Source organism: Rhopalosiphum maidis, chromosome 3 (genome assembly GCF_003676215.2).
Source record: "Rhopalosiphum maidis isolate BTI-1 chromosome 3, ASM367621v3, whole genome shotgun sequence".
Lineage (NCBI taxonomy): Eukaryota > Metazoa > Arthropoda > Insecta > Hemiptera > Aphididae > Rhopalosiphum > Rhopalosiphum maidis.
The window spans coordinates 29,709,562-29,730,282 of NC_040879.1; the positions used below are offsets into that span (position 1 = coordinate 29,709,562).

The window sequence follows — 20,721 nt, forward strand, 5'->3', positions numbered from 1 at the left end:
AACATCAGCATTAATTTTAACGTAGGTAACCATATACACATTATATTTTGGTAGTTTTAGAACAATGTGGAAAAATCTTAAATATTTGCAACTGAAATTTTATTTGCTCCTTCACCTATTGTTTTGGTTTATTATTATTATACATTTTTTTTTGTTTTGTTTTTTTTTTTTTTTTGATGGTTGAAAGTTTGAACAACGGTAGTTCGTACTTTTAAAGTTAAAAGGAAAGTGACACGATAAATCATTTTAAATTTGGTTGGATTATCAAGTGTGACAATAAATATAATACTCTTAAGTTGGTTTTATGTTGTACTATACGAATACATTTTTTAAGAAAATGTCTTCGGTACAATATGCCTTTTAATTTTTTGTTTAAAGTTTACAAAATATTCTAAATAATAAATAATATTTAAAATAGCAAACAATTAAAAAGTGAATAAAGATACCAGTCGTTTGATATTTTTGTATAGATATTTTTAACCTAAAAAAGAAAATTTTAACAATGATTTCAAACAATCCTTCTGTAGAAACACTATACGTCTATTGTAATTGAAAATCTGAAAGAAATGGAAAATATTAAAAATTAATATTATTTACTTAAAAGTATTATAATTTTAATACAATTAAATTTAATCAAACTTTTTATCGTTTAAAAAGAGAAAAAATAGATAAATATTTGAATTTTAATACATTTGTCAAATAATAATTTATTAGTTTATATATTTTATAATTGATATTCTGTACACATAAACATTATTATGAATATCAAGACTTAAACTGTTACAATATAGTAAGAGTAAAATATACTTCCTGTTTCAATTAAATTAAATTAAATTAAATCAAACCAAAATGTAAGTTAATGCACCTTATCAGGAAAAGCTGCCTCGCAGAAACATGGACAAATGCGAAGAAATTCTAAAAGTTAAACTACCGTTCTTTTCTTAGAACTTTAATTATGAAACAATATGACTATAATATTTATTGTATATTATACAAAGACGTTAAGATATCATTCATGAAACACTTGTTAACAGATTGCAAAATATATCAAGTTTAAACACTAACTGTTTCAGTACTTTGAGTCAATACCAAATATTGGTATAAGCCATTATTATCTTAAAAATATATAAAACATGTTTTTAAATTAAAATAAAATAATTAACTTTGTTATTCATTATTTTAATATAAATTTTCGTACACATTTAACTTAAAATGTGTAAAAAAAAAATCATGATCAATTATGTTTTAGATTATTTAATATGAATATGAATTATTTAATTAATATGATGACATATTTTTAAACCTTATTTAATTTTTTATAACAAAATACTGGTTTATCTTATGCAATTTAGTGGTTTTAACAAATTTTATAAGAATGTGTACTTGAAATGCTTATAAAAAAAATATGAATTTTTAATATGTTTATGCAAACGTAAAAACAGTATAATATTTGGAATTTTGTATATCATTTTTTTTTTTTTTTTTTATTAACAACTAAAAAAAAATCTTGATTGTCTACAATTAGTTAAATAGCTCAAAAAAAAAAAAAAAAATTAAAATATTTTGAAAATTGTACCATAAGAAATAATAATGTAAATATTTGGTTAAAATTGTAATTTTCAAACAGTTATTTGTTTTTTTAATTATAATAAAATAAATATATACATTTAATTTATAACTGGGTTAGTGTACACTATTCCCTTAACTCATTATTTTTTTTCCTAATTACTAAGAAATATACTGTTAAACTTTTACTTATGTTTTGTAACTAAACTACATCCAATTCGTTAGCAGATACTAAACCCAAAATCAGTTTTTGGTGCCCCCAAAAGGTGATGATACACATGCATAAATAAATAACTTTCATTGATAAATTGATATATTTGTTGCTCTACTCAGGATCTAAAAAAGAAATTTCAATAAATACAAATTACAAATTTTTGTCGAAGAATATAAATATCAAAACATTTTTATACGGAATAATGAAAAATACTATTTTTTAATATAAATGTAAAAGAGTTACGTGTGTGCATTTTATATATTATAAGTATAATAATAACGTATTAAAGAATTTACAAGTGTTCTTTATGTAGGCATTACAATTTTAATTTAAAAATATATTTTAAATGACCGTTTTTTTAATTAGATTTATGAGTCGTAAATTTTCTGAATTAATCATAACTTAAAATATTTGCATTTTTTGCGACATTCTTATGTCAGAAATTTTTCATTCTTTGTTAAGTTTCAAACTATTAGATCATTATTACTACTGCAGTTTCTGTCTGCATTCCTTATGTTATAATGTAAACCATTATTTTTAAATAATTCTATTTATATTATTTATTTTTTACCAAAAACACATTTTATTTAAAATTTTCTAAAATATTCATTAGTTTAAGCTTAAAAACGTGTCTATTCTAAATCAATTTTAGGATTATTACAATATATATTGTTCAATAATATGGATAAAAATACAAATAAAAATTTCGTATCTTTGTGCTCATAAAAATAACAATAATAAATTATTAGGATTTGTATAAATCTTCGTCCGGTGTTTCAACGAGATAACATTGTTTTTATAAAAGTTACACAAATATCAAATTAATCGATTGTATAAATTTGAAATATTAGCAAAAATATCTAATAAACTTAGGTAAAAAAATAAATTAACTGAAAACTTTATTCTAAGATAAGGAATGCCAGTATAAAAATATACAAAATCCGTTCGAGATAGTAGTCACGGCTAATGGAATCAAACAGTGAGTTAAATTATGTTTTAAACAGTTCAATCACTAACATCAAGTATTTATGTTATGAACAAATTGTTTTGAATAGAGTTGTAATATTAACTATATTTATAGTTAAATTACATGAGTTGACACAGTTTAAGTGAAATTAGATAACACATAATACTCTTTAAAGTGTTTAAAGACAAATAAAAAAAAAATAAACGAGGATATTAAACCATTATATTAACAACTCTGATAAGAACCCAATATTTAAATAACTTAATAATTAAAATATGAAAAAGTAAATAATTATAAATGAATAAAACGGAAAATTAAGTTGACACTTGTATAATAATTTGTTTATATCATTATAAAATAGATTAATAACTTCGTTGGGTAACTAGTGACTTTTAAACTATTCAAATAATAATCGATAATTATTTGTATAAATTGCACGTATTTATTGAAATAAGTTAGATTAAAAAATTAAACAATGAAGCTTATTCAAGACGAATAATAAACAGTAACTTAAGTCAAATAAATAAAATATATAGACAAATTATTGTAACAAAAGAAAATGTAGTAACTGAATAATTAATAGATCAAAAAATTTGTGTCTAAAACATAAAGTCGTGTAATATAAATCGTAATGGAATTACCTAATTAATGAATCGACTGATATACGGGAAATCTAAAACGATTATTTGAATCAGAAAATATAATATTTGAATGTGTGTTTAAACTACAACGCAATCATACATCCAAACATCGTTAGATATTTTTATTGGCAAATGCAACATATGGTAAATAAAAAAAACACATTAAATATGTTCATGTCTTAGAAAAATATATAAGCTATCGCATGGAAGTAACATGAAAATAATTTTTCATTTCGCTTCAGGAATAGCATAGTTTTACAATATTTTTTTGATAATAAATATTCAAAAGTTTAGTGAAACATTTGAAACGGGTAATCGAAAACATAATGAAAAACAAGGAGTGTAACAAGAAACTACATATTATATCGTATAGTTTATACCTACAAACACCAAATAAAATAAACATTAAATTATTATTTCTACGACCTTCGGCAATATGTACAGTATAAGGCTCGAGAATTAGAGTGGTAGCACATTTTTGTATCTTATATTATTCGTTTTAAGAAGGTATGATATTTGTTCGACTTATTTTCTTTCTTATTAAGACTTGATAGTCGTGTAAAATCTTGTACAACGTTAACGGTCAACTAATACACGAACTATCAATAATATCGAAGGTTTAAAATCATCCACAAAACAACTAGTTACAATTTCCGTCTGTATTGAAGAAACAGACGGGCTAAATATTGTTTTTGTGTAATCGAATCACTCCCGAAAATGAGTTCTAAGGAATTTCACGAAAAGCGAGTTAAAAAAAAAATAGTTTATTGAATGCGATCAAAGCAATACAAGTATTCAAGTATATAATATAATATTATACTCATTAAAAAAAAAGAAAAAACTCCAGTCGCTTAAAAACGTTGTTTGTTAGAAAATATTTTATTTTATTCTCTACAGTATTATAGGAAATCAGGATTCACGCTTCGCCATTAGTACAACAAAATAAAAATATTATATACAATATACATATTTAATTATAATAAAGCGTAGTAAAAAATCTTAATTTGCAAATTTAGTTATTTTTCTAAATCTTTTTTTCTTTTATATTAGATTCGTCGACACTGACAAAAAACCAACCAAATACTGTTATCTAAATTGAACAAATTTAAAAATTGATATTCCATTGTAATTATCATTTTGTTAATCTGTTTTAATTACACATCTTACAAATTGTAGTTTTATATAGACAGAGTTATTGATTTTTAATTTTTCTTTAATAATAGAGAATAATAATATATAATATATATTATAGCAATTAATATTACCTTTCATAAGTTTGACAAACCACTTTTTGAGCGTATAGTAAAAATAATATCTTACAGTTTATGTAATGAAAAAAAATACAATATATGAAATAATAATACGAACACGTTAACGTAGGTTGATATTGTATAGTTAAGATAAAAATATTCTATTCCTAAAGTTAATAGTGTAACAAATTTAACACACATTACCTGTTTTTAGAGTTATGATTTCAAATTATTGAACTTAAATAAAAAAATGTATAATAATAATTTTATTAATTTATTGCTAACTTCACTAAGAATCTAAAACATGCGACTATTTTCTACACTAAAAACTATTTATTTTACCTATAAATACGTATAAAAGTAAGCTATTATATTTAAAGTTAGTTAATAAAAAGTTTAAATTAATAATAGAACACAAATGTATTAACAAAACTGAAATATATATTGAATAATCAGTATCAGAACACAGTGGACTATTAAATTATTTTAATTTAATAGAGTTTAAAAAAATGTTCGATTGTGCTCATTTTTTGGATTACTTTACAACTGAACTATCTATAATTGTTTTATACTTTTTAAAAACAATATTATTATTATTAATTTACCATGAGCAAATATAATTTGAATAAAAATAAATTGAAAAATTATTTAACAACTTTCTTAGTAAACATAAGACTATTATATTTAAAAAATGTACATATCTAATATATTTACATTGATATTATAATTTGCTACATTTTTTTTAATGAATCTTTAGTATTTTAAAATAAAAGTTTAAAGTTTGTGTTGTATATCGTTAAGAAACGATTATTAGTTTCTATAATAAATCATGTAACTGAACTATGGGAAAAAATAATATGATAATTTTATATATATTATTTAAAAAGCAATCAATTAAAAAGTTATAAAAGTTTTAATAAACAGAAGAGTAGATATTATTACAACAGGTTTTATAAATCAACATTTTAATCTTTGTATCTATTTTTGTTAAATTGTATACTTTTATTATTATGTATACCTTATGAACATACATTATATTAGACGCGATAGTTTTGATTAGTTTTTGTTCTTGTTTATAATAATTCAATGTTTGCAAAATAAAGTAATACAAATAGATTAACAAAATCCATTGAAATAAGACATAATTTTTAAATGTATATAGTAAACAACAAATTTTTTAAAGCGTTTATTGAAAACTAAGACTACACTTAGTTAAAATTATTAGGACCTATTTTAATTTTTTTATTAAAATAAAAACAAACAAACAAATCTCAATGATTTAAAAGTGAAGTGATTATACCTATTTAAGAATGCGAAAAAAAATGAGATGTTTTAAATTATTTTCACTTTTCACATCATGTTAATGTGTCCGACGCCTAAAAAAGAATTAGGTATATATTTAATTCGAATATTGGTCATAAGTTAAAATAATTTAAAATCAAACAATATTTAATTGTATAACCAAAAATATTAATTAATGATTCACATGCATCAAATGATTGTCTGTATTAAACGCACAATAAATGTTAAGATATATTTAGAACATGTTAAATACCTGTTTCATTAATATATAAATATCAAATCATAGCACAAATAAATTGTATACAATAATAAAACTATATTTAGAAAAGTTTAAAAATCAATATTCCTAATTATCGCGCATCGTTGAAAAATTGTGTTTAAAATTAATTTTAGTTATAGAATGTAACAGCTTTTTTTTCACAAAAATCCAGGTTATAATTGACTGTTTACAGTGAGATGGTTCAAGGCAAGAGAGATAGAGAGAACAATTGGAAATGTCTCTTACTATTATATTATATTATATAGTGTCCCACGTATTATTAGAAATATGGAAGTATTATCACACCTGGAAGAGATATAATTTCTAAAGATTAAAAATAGATTGTTATTTCATAAAAATTGAGTAAATATATGAAATGTATTTATACCTTAATCAATTTTTCATTGATACAACTATCAATTAAATATTTTTTGAAGTTGTTTTTATAATAGTTGAAATAAATATTATTATATTTTGCTGCTAGTCTTATATTTCTTTCAAGATCCCTCACACCATTTGCGAGATTTACTAATATTATAATACCTGTCTATTTTATCCTAGTCCACGATAATAAACTAAAATTAGCTAAAGATAGCTTATTAGGCTATAGATAAACAAATATTAGGTTGTCTTGTAACTATTATTGTTTTTAATATTTTATTTTATTTTCATAGTTTTTTAATTATTATTATTATTATTTTTATTAGGCAAATTATTCACGGCATCTTCGCCATCTTAAGACATTTGAAAAAATATTACAAAGTAGATATAATTTATAAATTGTTAAATAATCAAACAATTCAAATAATATAATAAATAATAATAAACTACCAGAAATAATAATTTTTATTCATCTGTTTTTTAGAGGAATTGAAAATCAAAATTCAATGTGTATCATTATTTAGAGAACTACATGACGGAAATAAAACATTTTAAATTAAACGTTGAACGTTTACACTGGAAAGTGTTGATGAAAACACCGTTGTCTTATTTAATTACTTTTTATGGATCTTTGGTTCACTTTAAGTTCATACAAAGGTAAAATATGTCCCTGACACGTTTAAGAATTAACAGGATTTAAAATCAAATTACATTTTTATCAGAAATAAGATGAAGAATAATTTTGAGAAAACTTTTTAAGTTAATTATGCATCGTATTATTAATTTTTTTTAAACGCTTTAAAATAAGAAAACCTGTCGTGATGTATTCAAAACTTTGTTGATAGTTTCTAAATAACCAAAAACAGATATGATTTTAGATGCAATTCAATCTATAATGATTAATGTCATATAATACAATAATTGTGTATTTGAAAATTTAGTAAATTTACCATCAGCATGTTGGTTATAATACATATAAATATCAAGTTACAAATCAAACAGATAGTGTCAACGCCTGTAACGTATATTTTGTATTTTAATTATTTTATGAATGTCGAAAACTATATTAAGAAATTGATTATTTTAGCTATTGAAGAAATCGGGAAGCCTGAATGGGGAATTTGACATTTTATATATATACTTAAAATACGATTGTCTGTATTTATAATAGATCTATAATAAATTGATTGACACACAAACATAATGAAATATATATCATTATATCGTATCATGGTAATAACATTTAAAAAAAACAATTATGAATTAGTCGTCAGAACGATGTTTTGTAACAAATACGAATATCGATAATGATGTTATATTATAACACGAGTAGTCAGACGTCACGTCATGTTTGGCGTATATGTAATATGTTTCTGTTGAACTCTGGTAACTCAAACGTGTTTTTGCGATAATCTCTGTTTGTACTAGACAAGTTTTAGACTTTTGGTATTTATTCGGATCCAATGATGTGTTTACCTATATAATATGCAAAACGTCACAAAAACATAATTCGACGTGTCAAAGTCAAAACATAAAATCGACAATATTATATGAATTGAACAATCTCAAATCGTGTAAACAAAACGATTCATTTATTAAGTATTCGATTTTTTCTCGATCGTTTGACACACACGCATACACACACAATCACGTATGATTCGTGTAATACATACTAATATTATACCACTATTTGGTTTATTTAGGGTAAAGCTGAACGCTAATCGCGAGCTATACGATGGCATTACAACGGGGTACTCTATAATAATATATAACATTATCGTTGTGAATGTCAAATTACTGGTATACTCACCGATCACGTACGAATACCCGTCCATCGTGAGCACGCATCTCTTGGTGTTGCTCGGCAAACGTGAGATGGGCACCTGTACCATTTGGTCTCTGTACCGCGGTTCGTCGCTGACCATCAAGTGCGGCAGAACGTCCTCGTCGTTAGTGTACGCGGCGGCCTCGGGCTGGTCGTCGGCGGTTTGCCAATCTCGCGCGCATTCGTTACCGGTTTCCCACTCTATCGGCAACTCGTCAACGATTCGCTCTTCTCCCGACCAACTGACGCCGATCGTCTTCTGTTCGCCGGTACGACCGCCGGCCGATCGCCCGTCCGCGGGCCTGGCGCCGAGACTTTTTCCGCCTTCCCGACCTTTGCGGTCGCCGTGTTCTTCCGGTACGCGCTGTTCTTCAAAACCACCACAGCCGCCGCCGCCGCCGCCAGCGACTCGTTCCTCTTCCGGACGACGATGACCGCCGACGGTGCTCGTTTTCTTTTCGTCAGCGAGCCGTTTGGTTTGCGCGCGGTCGACGACGCCAGCCGGCTTGTCCTCCATCGTTCGGTCCGTTGGAAAAAAAAAAAAAATAATAATAAACAGCAAACCGGCTACGACGACAGTTATACCATACGAATACACTGCCGTGACTTTGCGGTTAATGTGCGCTCATCGATATCAGAATAAGTGTCGATTATATAATTTCGATTTGTATTGATATTTGTTTTTTCGTTTAATCGTTTGAACGGTGAAAATCGGTGATCTGACGAAGACTACGACGTCTGTAATGTATGCGAGCAGGTGGCAGAGTCGCGTGTGGTATACGGTGTGTGTCGCTGATCGAGTGTCGCGAGCGCACTGCCTGAGGCGGCGGTGGTTGCTGCTGCTGCTGGACGGAGGCGCGCGCGGAATAGGAGGCGGCGGGCGGTCCGAGTGCGCGCGCGGGCGCGGACGGCGACGGCAACGACGGTGACGGCGAAGCGCCTCGCGCGTATTATAATAACGGCACACACTTGTAATATTTCGCGATAACAATAATAAAATATAATAACGCGTAATAGACGGACGAGGTTGGGTTATCTCTCATCGTAATTCGTTTGGTTTTTCGTCATCAATAAGAATAATACCATCGGAGAAGAACGCCTATTGTAATATGTGTGTGCGGTGTATTAACGTCATATAAAAATCCGTCGTCCCGCGATACGTCCAACAATGAACGTGCACAACACGACGTACAACTGTATAGTTATAGTAGAATTATTATTTTGGTAGTGCGTCCGCGGCCGTCGGCTTTGTGATTTTCCAAAAAAATTATTTCAATATCCGCACGACCGACTGATAAAAATATAACGTTATATAACACGACTGCCGCCTACACGTATATTGATCAAACAAAAACAATCGGTTTTCGACGTTAAACCCGTTCCAATGTACGTAACACGACTGTTGCGCACCGCCCTCGACGCAACGTGGATCTATGCGGCTGATACGCGGCTGTTGTAGCGTATTGGCGTATAATAATAATAATTTAAATTCTCCAAATACCCGGGAAACGTACGCCGGCGAATATGATCCGATGACGAAAGTATAGTAACCGCAATGACGGTGCTATGGCCGTGGAACGATGTCGTGGCGTCTTTTTTTTTTACTGATTTTTATTCGTCGGTGACAATATCATTATAACAGTAGTTCGACATCGCGTGGCGATAACTAATAAGTAATAACCGTTTGCGGCGGACCGATGCCGGGGCACTTGTTGATCGAGCGCGGCCGGCACGACGATGATATAATATTGTTATTTTACACGAGCCTTTAACTGTGCTCGTATTATAGAGGGATTCCGCGACCGATATAGCAATACAATATAATATTGTAATATATTTAATATCATTGTCGATCGTTTTTTTATTCGTTAATCGTGTTTTATTATTTTACCGATATTTATTACAAACAATATTATAATCGTTATGTAATATCGAATATAAAAATGAATATTCATCGATACTGTACTTATAAACATTCGTTTTTTTATAATTTGTTACATAGTTGGAAGTTTGAACAATACGCTTTAGTTGACAATTTTCTAATTGTCATCTTTAAAGTAATTAAGAACGATTATTACGATGATTACTTTTTTCGTCATTTTATTGCACTCTAAATGTTTTTGACGAATTATTCATCAATAGCGGTGTTCTATGGCTCTACATAGTATTAAACTGATACTGATATAACAATATTATATATTGCGTTGCCGATAATAATGTTGACGGCAAAGAATAATTGCATTCCTATTATACGTGTTTGTATAATGTTGAATACAATATTCGACGGTTAATTTTTAAATATCTGCAAGTCATTCTGACTTCGGCTCTAGACAATATTTTACCAAAAAATAATGTGCGAGATTTTTAATTCGCATTCGTAGTGTCTGCGGCGAATAATAAATTAGTGATGAAAAACCATTTGAAATATTATGTTCCACGGTTGTGGTCGGTGGTCGAAGGCGCTGGTGTGTACAATGTTCTTTGAAAACAATTTCACTGAGTGAGTGTATTATAGACATCAAAAGTGCACCAGTAAAATGTCTAACCAGTGGTAATCGTTTCATTTTAAAGATAAAAAAAAAAAAAAGTCACGACGGCGTTTTTCGTTTCTGACAAAGTTTTGGTGCATAAGAAATTAATACATATTAACCTGTAACACTGCAGGTTTATTTTATAATGCGATTTTTATCGCATTTCAAAACACACTTTTTCGTGTAAGCTTATTACACGCAGTATGTACACTATAATTAATTGATAACAAATAGACAGCGGTGTAAAATTTAGATAGTTATATACTTCTGTCGTATGTTTTTTTTTTTTCAAAAACAATGTTAGTAATATTTTCAACGATAGAACTTATACAATATTTGTTTGATCTTAAATGATAATTCAACGAAAAGTTATCATGTAATACTTTTAATTAGTATAGTTAATGATAATATATGTTACTGTTTTGATGTATCTTAAACAGGTAGGTGCTTATCTGCATCGATGAAAAATCTCTGTCCACAAACAGAAAAAAAAAAAGTGACAAGAAAAAAAGCTATTCAAGACGAGCTTACAAGATCAAATCTGTATCCAGTTAGCAGTTATGTTTAACATATTATTATTATTTTCTGCAAGTTGTACTTTGTATACGGCGGATTCGATAGGCAAAATAGGTACATCACAGTGTGTAAATAGGTACAAATACTATTGTTATAATATTACTATGTCATAAATGTTTGGTTCTCACGTTTTTCTATCTATTCGCACTTATGAAATACGTTATTATCATTGTACAGAGCGCATAGATTAGCTTAGACTTTTGTTAACTACAGATCTTAAATGAATAATATAAAAAAAAAATTGACCTTTATTACCGCGTGCACACGTCACGTAACTGCTGTCTATTATATTTAAAGTGTAATCAATTTGTTGAACAAACACATTATCAAATTAATAAACATAAAAATACTACACGTCTCAGATAATTATGTTATAACGCTGCACGAAGGTATCAATTAATATAACGTCAACAATCGATACGCTTCACGATAAATAGTATTATATACGATTTTTTTTTTTTTTAGTTTGAACGAACGTAATATAATTTGATTATAGAAGATAAGTGACTCTACGCATAAGTGATATTATTGTAATATCTACGGTAAGTGAGATCGATCACGAGTTAATTTAATAGTGATATTATACCAAAGATTGTTGTCGAATAAAAAAAGAAGTTCAATTTTACAGGTCGTAACTATAATTGGTTTCTTTTCACTTCAAAAGACGTTGCACAAAATATTTTACATGCATATTTTCTAGTATAACAGTTATAGGTAGTCGCTTACTGAAACGAAACAAAGGTCGCGAGGAAACACGCAGAGTTTACACGGTAATGCGTGGTCAGATGACTATTGTATACATTCCGACGACAGTTTAATTAAATCACGAGGACGTTGCGCAAACAATACGGAAAAAAGCTTAAAATTAAAAACCAAAAAAAAAAAAAAAAACCAAAAACCAAAACAATAGTAGTAATAATAATAAAGGCCGATAATAAATTAACTAAGCCCGTAGATAACGCGCGCGTCATATCGCATCCCGGAAAGTCGAAACAATGTTACGTTGATGTATTGAGTTTTGTAGTTGTAAATTATATGTTTTTGACATAATTAATATATGTATTATATATAAAGCGTGGGACGATAAAAACGACCGGAAATCATATGTGTATTTTACTCGACGAACATTTCGCCTGTAAGGTATTGCGCGCCGAAAGTTGCAACTGTGAAACTTTTCAGGCGTATATTGTAAGTACTACGCACTCTCGTGCGAAATCATACGGTGAAAGTGTGTGGTTTACAATTAGTTGGATAGTTGCCATTGTCTAATTGAATAGTTTAATTTGTTTTAAAAGTAACGTTCACATGTTCGGTATAAATTGTCCGTCAATTACGGAGTTGAATTACCGCGCATGCGTATAGATGTACGCAGGTAATTTATTAACACCTAAATAAAATTAACACACGGTTTACTGTTACAATTTAAATTTAAATACTCAGAGACAATAGCTAGCTTATGATGTGTGTGTGTGTGTGTGTGTGTGTGTGTGTGTGTGTGTGTAACAAGTATAATATTTTTAAACAATTTGAAACATCAGTACCTACTCATCTACGTGATGGTCTGCATTCGACGGGATGAATTTGTGTACGTCACGTCATAATAGAACTGCTACAACAAAATAGGTAATAATAATATGAGGATAATGTTCATTGAAATAACTTAATACATTTTACCTAGACAGTTAAATTTCAAAAACAGAAACTGGAAATGAACCTATGCAATTTAATGTTAATAGATATAATATAATATCATTAATAATATTCTATTGTGATAATTAGTATAAGATTCAAATTATTGTAGTTGGCTTAAGGATTGGACGGCTTTAATGGGGAATCTCATTAAATTATGCTATAAATTGTTTGTGACCTAAATGACAAGTGCATAGTTATTATTTTACTAATTAAATCACAATTTATTTATTTTTTTATCATTATTTTATTTTACAATTTTTATAAAAAATGCAAATAATTAAAATTATATTTCTTTTAATCATAGTTTCAAAGATCAATATAAATATGAACATTTTCATATTTTATATAATATTGTTAAAGGAAATATTATGCAAAACAAAAAGTAAACATTCTCAAATTATATTCCAATAAATTATATAAATTAAAAATTCTATTAAAGTTATACATTTATTTATTGTTTTTTATATTCATTTTATACCGAAACATCTATAACTTATTTTTATACATATAAAAACAAAATTAACAAGTAAATTAAGTTTCATCAAATTGTTTTGTTTCGTTTATAATATTTTTCACTTTATATGTACAATATTTTCATATATTATAATATGTAACTTGTATTTGGTAAAAACAAGAATATAAATTATATTATTGATAGCAATAATACAATGGTATAGTGACTCTAGATGAAAGAGTTTCAAGAAATAATCTAACCTACAAATTATATTTTCAGATAAAATTTACTCAAAAATAATAAAGAAACTATATTATCTATCTATGTTTCAATTGAAATAAAAATAATGACCTAATATTCTTATAATAATGTATGAGATAATAATAATTAATACTATAGTAATTTATTACACAAGGATTAGTACAAAATCTATTTTTATTGAACTAACATAATATTATAATCTAAAAACTGATAAAATAACGAAATTTCCGATGAAATTTCCAGTTACTCATTCTCTCATTATACACATTACCTTGTAAGTTGTCTTTCTAGAAAAGTAAGTAAAGTAAGCGCCAATGACAAGAAATTTGAATAATATTCATGTATGATTCGTTTAAACTTACCTTAGCCATCAATACATGGTGAATTTTTATCGTAGTTATTTTCAGAAGTAATTTTCATTATATTGTGACTCAAAAATATTGTTCATAAAAATTAGAAATTTATTATTATGTTTTATACAATGCAATTTTGCATTAAGGTTTATTTTATGACTGTAGATAATATTAATTGGTTTGAGAGTTATAGAAATATTATAAGGTAATTCTTAATGTATCGGAGTGATTTTAACCTAAAATATTTGGATTATGCCTAAAAATTCTTCTTTTTTTTGTTTGTACAATACTACAATGGACCTTATGTTAGAAAAAAAAACGTATACTATACATTTATCGGTTATAATAAAAACTGACAAACATAGAATCGTTCGCGTTATGACATGGCCGATGACGTTGTCTTGTCCCCCAGAGTACGATTTTTATTTGTTCGACAAAGGTCTAGAATCGTTCTTTTTTCATTTCAAAAATAGCTCTCCTGTGGTATTTCTTATGCCAAAATCCAAATATGGGGTATAACCATTATCAAGTTATTCGAGGACCCGATGAATACAAACCTTATCGACCTTTAGGTTACAGATGTAAAACGAAATTGTAAATGTTTTTACTATTCAACGCATTATCGCGTCAGCATAATATAGATTCCAAGTGTGCACATTTGATAAAAAGTAGGACGGATATGTTTTAAACATTATTTATTTATCGTCAAACATTCGTATGTACACTGTAATATCCATTCAAGTGATTTATGAAACTTTGAAATAAGATAATGTGAATTAATATTAAATTATCAATTTGTAAGTTAATGCTTACTAAATTGTTTTGCATGTAAAACAATAAGTCAAATATTTTGAAAATATTCAATTATATTGTTAAAGAATGAATAAGCAAAAACATTGTACACTAACAGCTAGGATGCCTTTAATGTTTGTTTTGGTTAAATATTGTATTACATATCATATATTATTGGTTTTAAATTTAAAATTAACAACAGCCATAAATATTTTTTATAAAATGTTGAACAATATTAAATAAATATTTTATGATACTTCTGAATTAAATTTATTAATTTTTTGAAAGTGTTTTATTTATTTTCCCTTAGTTAACGTTCCTAGGGTTTTAAAAATAATGGAATAATTCACTAATATTTACATCGAAACTAAGCAACAGGTAGGTATTTCGTGTCCGTGTTGTACGGTGAACGTTTCAACTAGATTAACTACAGTAAAGTCCTATGGTAAACATTGTGTGCAATTAGTTTAATTATTATTCGAAAACTTTATGTCGTTCAAAGCTGACTGAAATAAAGGCTACAAAAACTATAAGTATTTTCAAAGTTATGAAAAAAAGAAGAGAACAAAAATAACATTTGAATATTTTATATTTTAAGGTGGTTAATATGGATGTGCAAATATTTATCGAGTAGATATGTTTTGAACCAACATTTTGTTCACATCTAAATATTATGTAATATTGTTATTCCGGGAACACGAACAGTATAAATTAATATTAGTACATAATATTATGGATTTAAATATACGAAAAGCCCATAATTATTAAAACATAATACGTTAAAATGTACATTAATAATGATAGGTAATAATTGGCACTGGGTAATAATCACCAAGTAGTCATACTTAAAAGCAATAAACATATAATATGTGTTATTTTTAAGTACTATAGGAATTAAACGAGAGCTTACTAAATTTGAAATATTGAATATTTTGATTTTTTATATTAATGAATTTCATCGGCTTCGGTAAAATGTTGCGTAGGTACCGAAATCAATTTTCTGAACTATGCGTCGTGAACTCGTATCGTTTTTAGATCAGTTAAAAAACATAGCTTCAAACGTGTCGGAATCGATAGTTATCGTTGGGATATTTCGTTTGAAAAAATCTGGGAATATAGTCCGTATACTTGAAGTCTGCGTGTATTTTATTTTTTTATTTTTTTCCTGAACGAGGCCCGCACCTCCACGTCAACCGTCCAAACATAACACATATATTATACAACCTACATCGTGTAATATATAATATGTTTTATATAGCGCCCAGCGATCGGCATTCTCCCTCGGCGAACCGCGAACAGTAACCGATCGTCTGTCGATGAAACTATACGTGTATAGGTAAAATGTGTGCGTGTGTGTACGCGAGCGCCGTGTATAGGTGTGCCCGAGTAGAATTTAAAAGGTCTGGCAAAACCTTTCGCGAGACCGCAACCAATCGGTCTTATATTGTACTAATGCCACGCTGGCGTTTTTGTGCGCCTGAACACCGATGTATACCTTTACATATATGTACCGCTGTATAATATCACATATACAAATGTATACGTATACACACAATGATAATGCACCTACATCCCCCTCCCCGCCACTGCAACACGAGTACACCATCGATACGCGTTTTTTTCACCGCTGGGCTACATATATATTTATATTATGTACAACGCGCATGTTATAATATGATATTATACAATGTGTAAGGTACCTTTACTCGCGTGTTATTATATTTTGTGTGGCCGAGAACCGTTCGCCACTCGGGTTGTTGGGACCCGTGTACAGTATACACGAAACGCGCTTTCGGTTTCGACCCGATCGCGCGCGGGACCGTGTCCAACATTTAACGTGCCACCGGGAACCCGTTCGTGCGTTCAGGGCGCACTGCACTGCGTATTATTATAGTTGTCTGGCCCTCTCGATACACACGGTGCCAATATCAATATATCATAATATCTAGTCGTGTTCCGTGAATACGGGAAAGTGGCGTTGATTACCCGCCGTACGGGGCCACGAGCAGAATAAAAAATGCGGAAATAAAACGAAAAACTACGTACATTGTATTTTCTTAAAATATAGTACTCCAGTTGAAACGGTAGGATTTGTCATGCACGCGGACATAAAATGTTAGTAACGTATACAAACGAGTAAACCTACTCTCCGACGAATTAAGTGTGTAAAAATAACACTAGAAAATGTTTGAAAATAGTTGATCTTATTACACAAATAATAATAACATTTACTACAATATTAATAATAATTTATGACAACAAAAATTATTTATTAGTATTATTATCAATGTTATATACAATGTGCATATGGATACAATTGATGTATATTATTATTTATTTTTTAAACAAATATCATATTATTAATTACCTAATATACAAAAATGTTTTAAAAAATACATAAATGTAAATAATATAATTGTACACCAATACATAAACTCTTAAGATTATTTAAATGTTTTAGGTTTTCAAAAATCAAAATATATTTTTCAATATTAAAAATTTAAAACTCATATTTTTGTTTGCAAGAATACTTTTATAGAAATATATTTTTTTCAAAGTAATTATTTTTAATTTATGATGTTTTTCAGTGTACTTTCGAAACGGAAACGGCTGAAAAATCCATCTCGAGAGTACGGCCAATGAAGACAAAAAATATGGATTATACTAGTGTGGTGAAAAACCTAAATTACAATTTCTATCTTTACTAGAAAAAAAAACTATAAATTTTATTTTATTACTATTTGAAGCCCACATTTCGTATACGAGTGTACATAACTCCTTATCCATTGACCAACGGTTTCAATAGGATACCTTTCCTCAGAAGAAAGTATTTATTTTTTGTAAAGTTTTGTAAAACAACTTTCAGTGTATAGGTAATAAAATATTATATATATATATTTATAAATTATGACTCTTTTCTGCGGGTTAAACATAACAAAATGTAGAAAAAAAATTTCTATAGATGTAATGTGTTAATGGACTATTTTCAGTAAAATTGTAATTTAACTAATACTATTAAATATATTGAAAAACAACATCTTAAAAATGTAATTTGAATATAAATAATTGTGATACTCTAAAAATAAAATATAGCAACAAAATAAACGCTTAAATTATGTTAGACTGGTGAAAAATAATTTTAAAACTGATCTGTTGTAAATTCTAGACTACTTTGATATTAAATCGCCTCGAAGATTATATTTCTAGCCCAGAAATTAATTTTCCAACGATAATTATTTTTAAAGCCATTTTGATTAATTCTCTAGAGCTTGGCGATAGAAAAATGGTTTAAATATATATTGTTTTAATAATATGATGAAAAGTTATTCGTAGAATAATACAGTGTTTATTAATTTAAAATTGTTTTGTTTTTATTTTTAATATAATTTTTTTATACTTGTCTTAGTAAAAAAAGTAAATTACAATTTATTACAAAATTAGTTTATTTTAATTGATTTCTAATGATTAAAGAATCAATTCTATTATATCTATAAAATATATAAAACTCATTATTTTTTTTTTTTAATTTTAATTTACAAAATTTAATATAAATAGTATAACCTCCAATTGAGATAACTTGTTTATTATTTTGTACTTCTATTTAATTTAAGATTTATATTGAAAAAAAAAACAAGCCGTATTAGTATTTTATAGGAATTAACATCGAAATTAACTGAAAAAAAAATAGGTATCAAAACTAATACATAGGCATATAGCTAAGTATTAATTCACGACAATATTAAATGTTCATACTGATATTATATTTTTGTGTTTAACATTTTAAAATATGTTATCCTTGTATGCATATTAATCGTCAACTTTTGAAGAATCTATAAAATTAGAAAACAGTTGATCTTCACACATTGCGGTAACGTTATGATTTTTATCACGTGCTATCCAAAATAATAGACCTTTTAACTATAAATTAACTATAAATTGACCGCCCAACGACTTAACTGTAGACTCAACCATGTGCATTATTTTCTACTGGAACTCATGGGGTGAAAATAAAATGGCCTATTTCCGAAAACCATTTAGGACGGGCGGATACAACATAATATAAATATGTGTGCGCGAATATAGACACAGCTATAGATGCGTAAAATCACGTACGTGGTCACACGTGGATTCGAATGATAATCCGCATAGTCGTGAACGACAGTACTGGTTTTGACTGTAATACAATCCACACGTTATTGTTATTATTATATATATATATATCGGTAACCGATTTAAAATTTAAATATTATAACCCTTTCACAAACACGCGCTGAGTGCATTTATGTATAATGAAGGTATAAGACGACCCAATAAAATATGAACCATTTCCAAGACAGTGGTTTTGTGTATTTGACGTCCGATAGACCATTATATATTCCCATCAAATATGTTCGAAACGAGAATAATATACCGGAAATTGCGAGTGGGTGCCGACAGCCTCTGTCATAGTTTATTATATACGAAGGTGCGTCATAGTATTTCGCTTCTATGTTTACGCGACCGGGCTCGGACGTGATTAGCTACCGTCCAATCGTGAAATCGTCCGACGCCACTTATTAGTGTACACTGAATTTCCAAAGAATAATTTATGATAATAATTTTGGTATATGAATATGGTGTTACCGAGGTTGGTCGAAGTGAACAGTGTTTCATAGTTGTTGACAAATTAATGAAAACCATATGAGTTGCGGACGTGATTTACAACATAAGATTGACATACGTATTGTGTACACAAAATGTATAGGTGTCTTCATTGCTTTTTCAGGACAAGCTACAAACCCGAATATTTAAATTGTACTGAATTGATATGTTTGGTTTTAATAATATTATCGTTTTACGAAAAAGCAGTCGTTAAGCTGAGTACTTAATCGTATAATTAATCACGAAAAAATATTTTAAACATTTTAAATATAATAATTTTAATTAAATTAATTTATACTTTAAAAACAAATTACATTTAATCAAAATTGATTTCGCCTAAATTCCCGTTTTTTTTTTTTCTAAATTGTTTCTTATTTTGGGTTTAACTAAATATTTTAAGACTTTTATGAATTTTTTAACTCTCAAAAATATTAACTAGATCTAATTCTATCAGATATCATCCTTGAATGTTGTAAACTCAAACATTGTTTTATTTTTTATAATTCGATGTTAATTATTTACATCCTCGATTATAAACATATTTTTGATTTTAACTTTTTATAATGATATAAACAATATTAAACGATGGTGATAAAATAACAAAAAGTACCTAATAATACAAAAGCAATAATATGAGTTTATGACTTATAAATAAAATTTATACTTAATATAGTAAAAAGTTATTTATGACTAAGGGAAATATTTGAACAGTTACGTTAAAATTAGCAAAACATGATAATTAATAATAATAATAGTATGCCATTAATAATATCTATTACTTATTGTTTGAAAAAATATATATTATAATATAGTAGAATATTTGTTTTCAAATATAAAACAAAAAATCCCTCATATTATTGCTTGGCTCAAAATCTAAAAATATTGTAAAATACTACTTATGTATTTTGTATGTAATTTCAAATTATAAAAATGTTTTATTATTTTATTAATTTGTTGTATAGAAATAATATTAGAATATCTATTTAGCAACTATTTAAGGTTTAAAGGTTTAATGT

The 20,721-nt window shown here is 27.6% G+C and overlaps 1 protein-coding gene across 4 annotated transcripts in view; it reads right to left on the reverse strand.

The window, feature by feature from the left end:
• LOC113555960 (calcium/calmodulin-dependent 3',5'-cyclic nucleotide phosphodiesterase 1A-like) overlaps nucleotides 1-20,721 on the reverse strand; it is a 353,800-nt gene that overhangs the window by 163,525 nt on the left and 169,554 nt on the right. For 2 of the 4 annotated variants that reach the window (XM_026960611.1, XM_026960610.1), the window contains exon 1: nucleotides 8,391-9,237. The exons of 1 other annotated variant lie outside the window; for it this stretch is intronic. In XM_026960611.1, coding sequence (XP_026816412.1) covers nucleotides 8,391-8,922 — 532 coding nt within the window. In that variant the 5' untranslated portion in view covers nucleotides 8,923-9,237. Of the gene's footprint in view, nucleotides 1-8,390; nucleotides 9,239-20,721 lie in introns of those variants that run through there. One more of the 4 variants, XM_026960613.1, reaches the window with a different exon arrangement.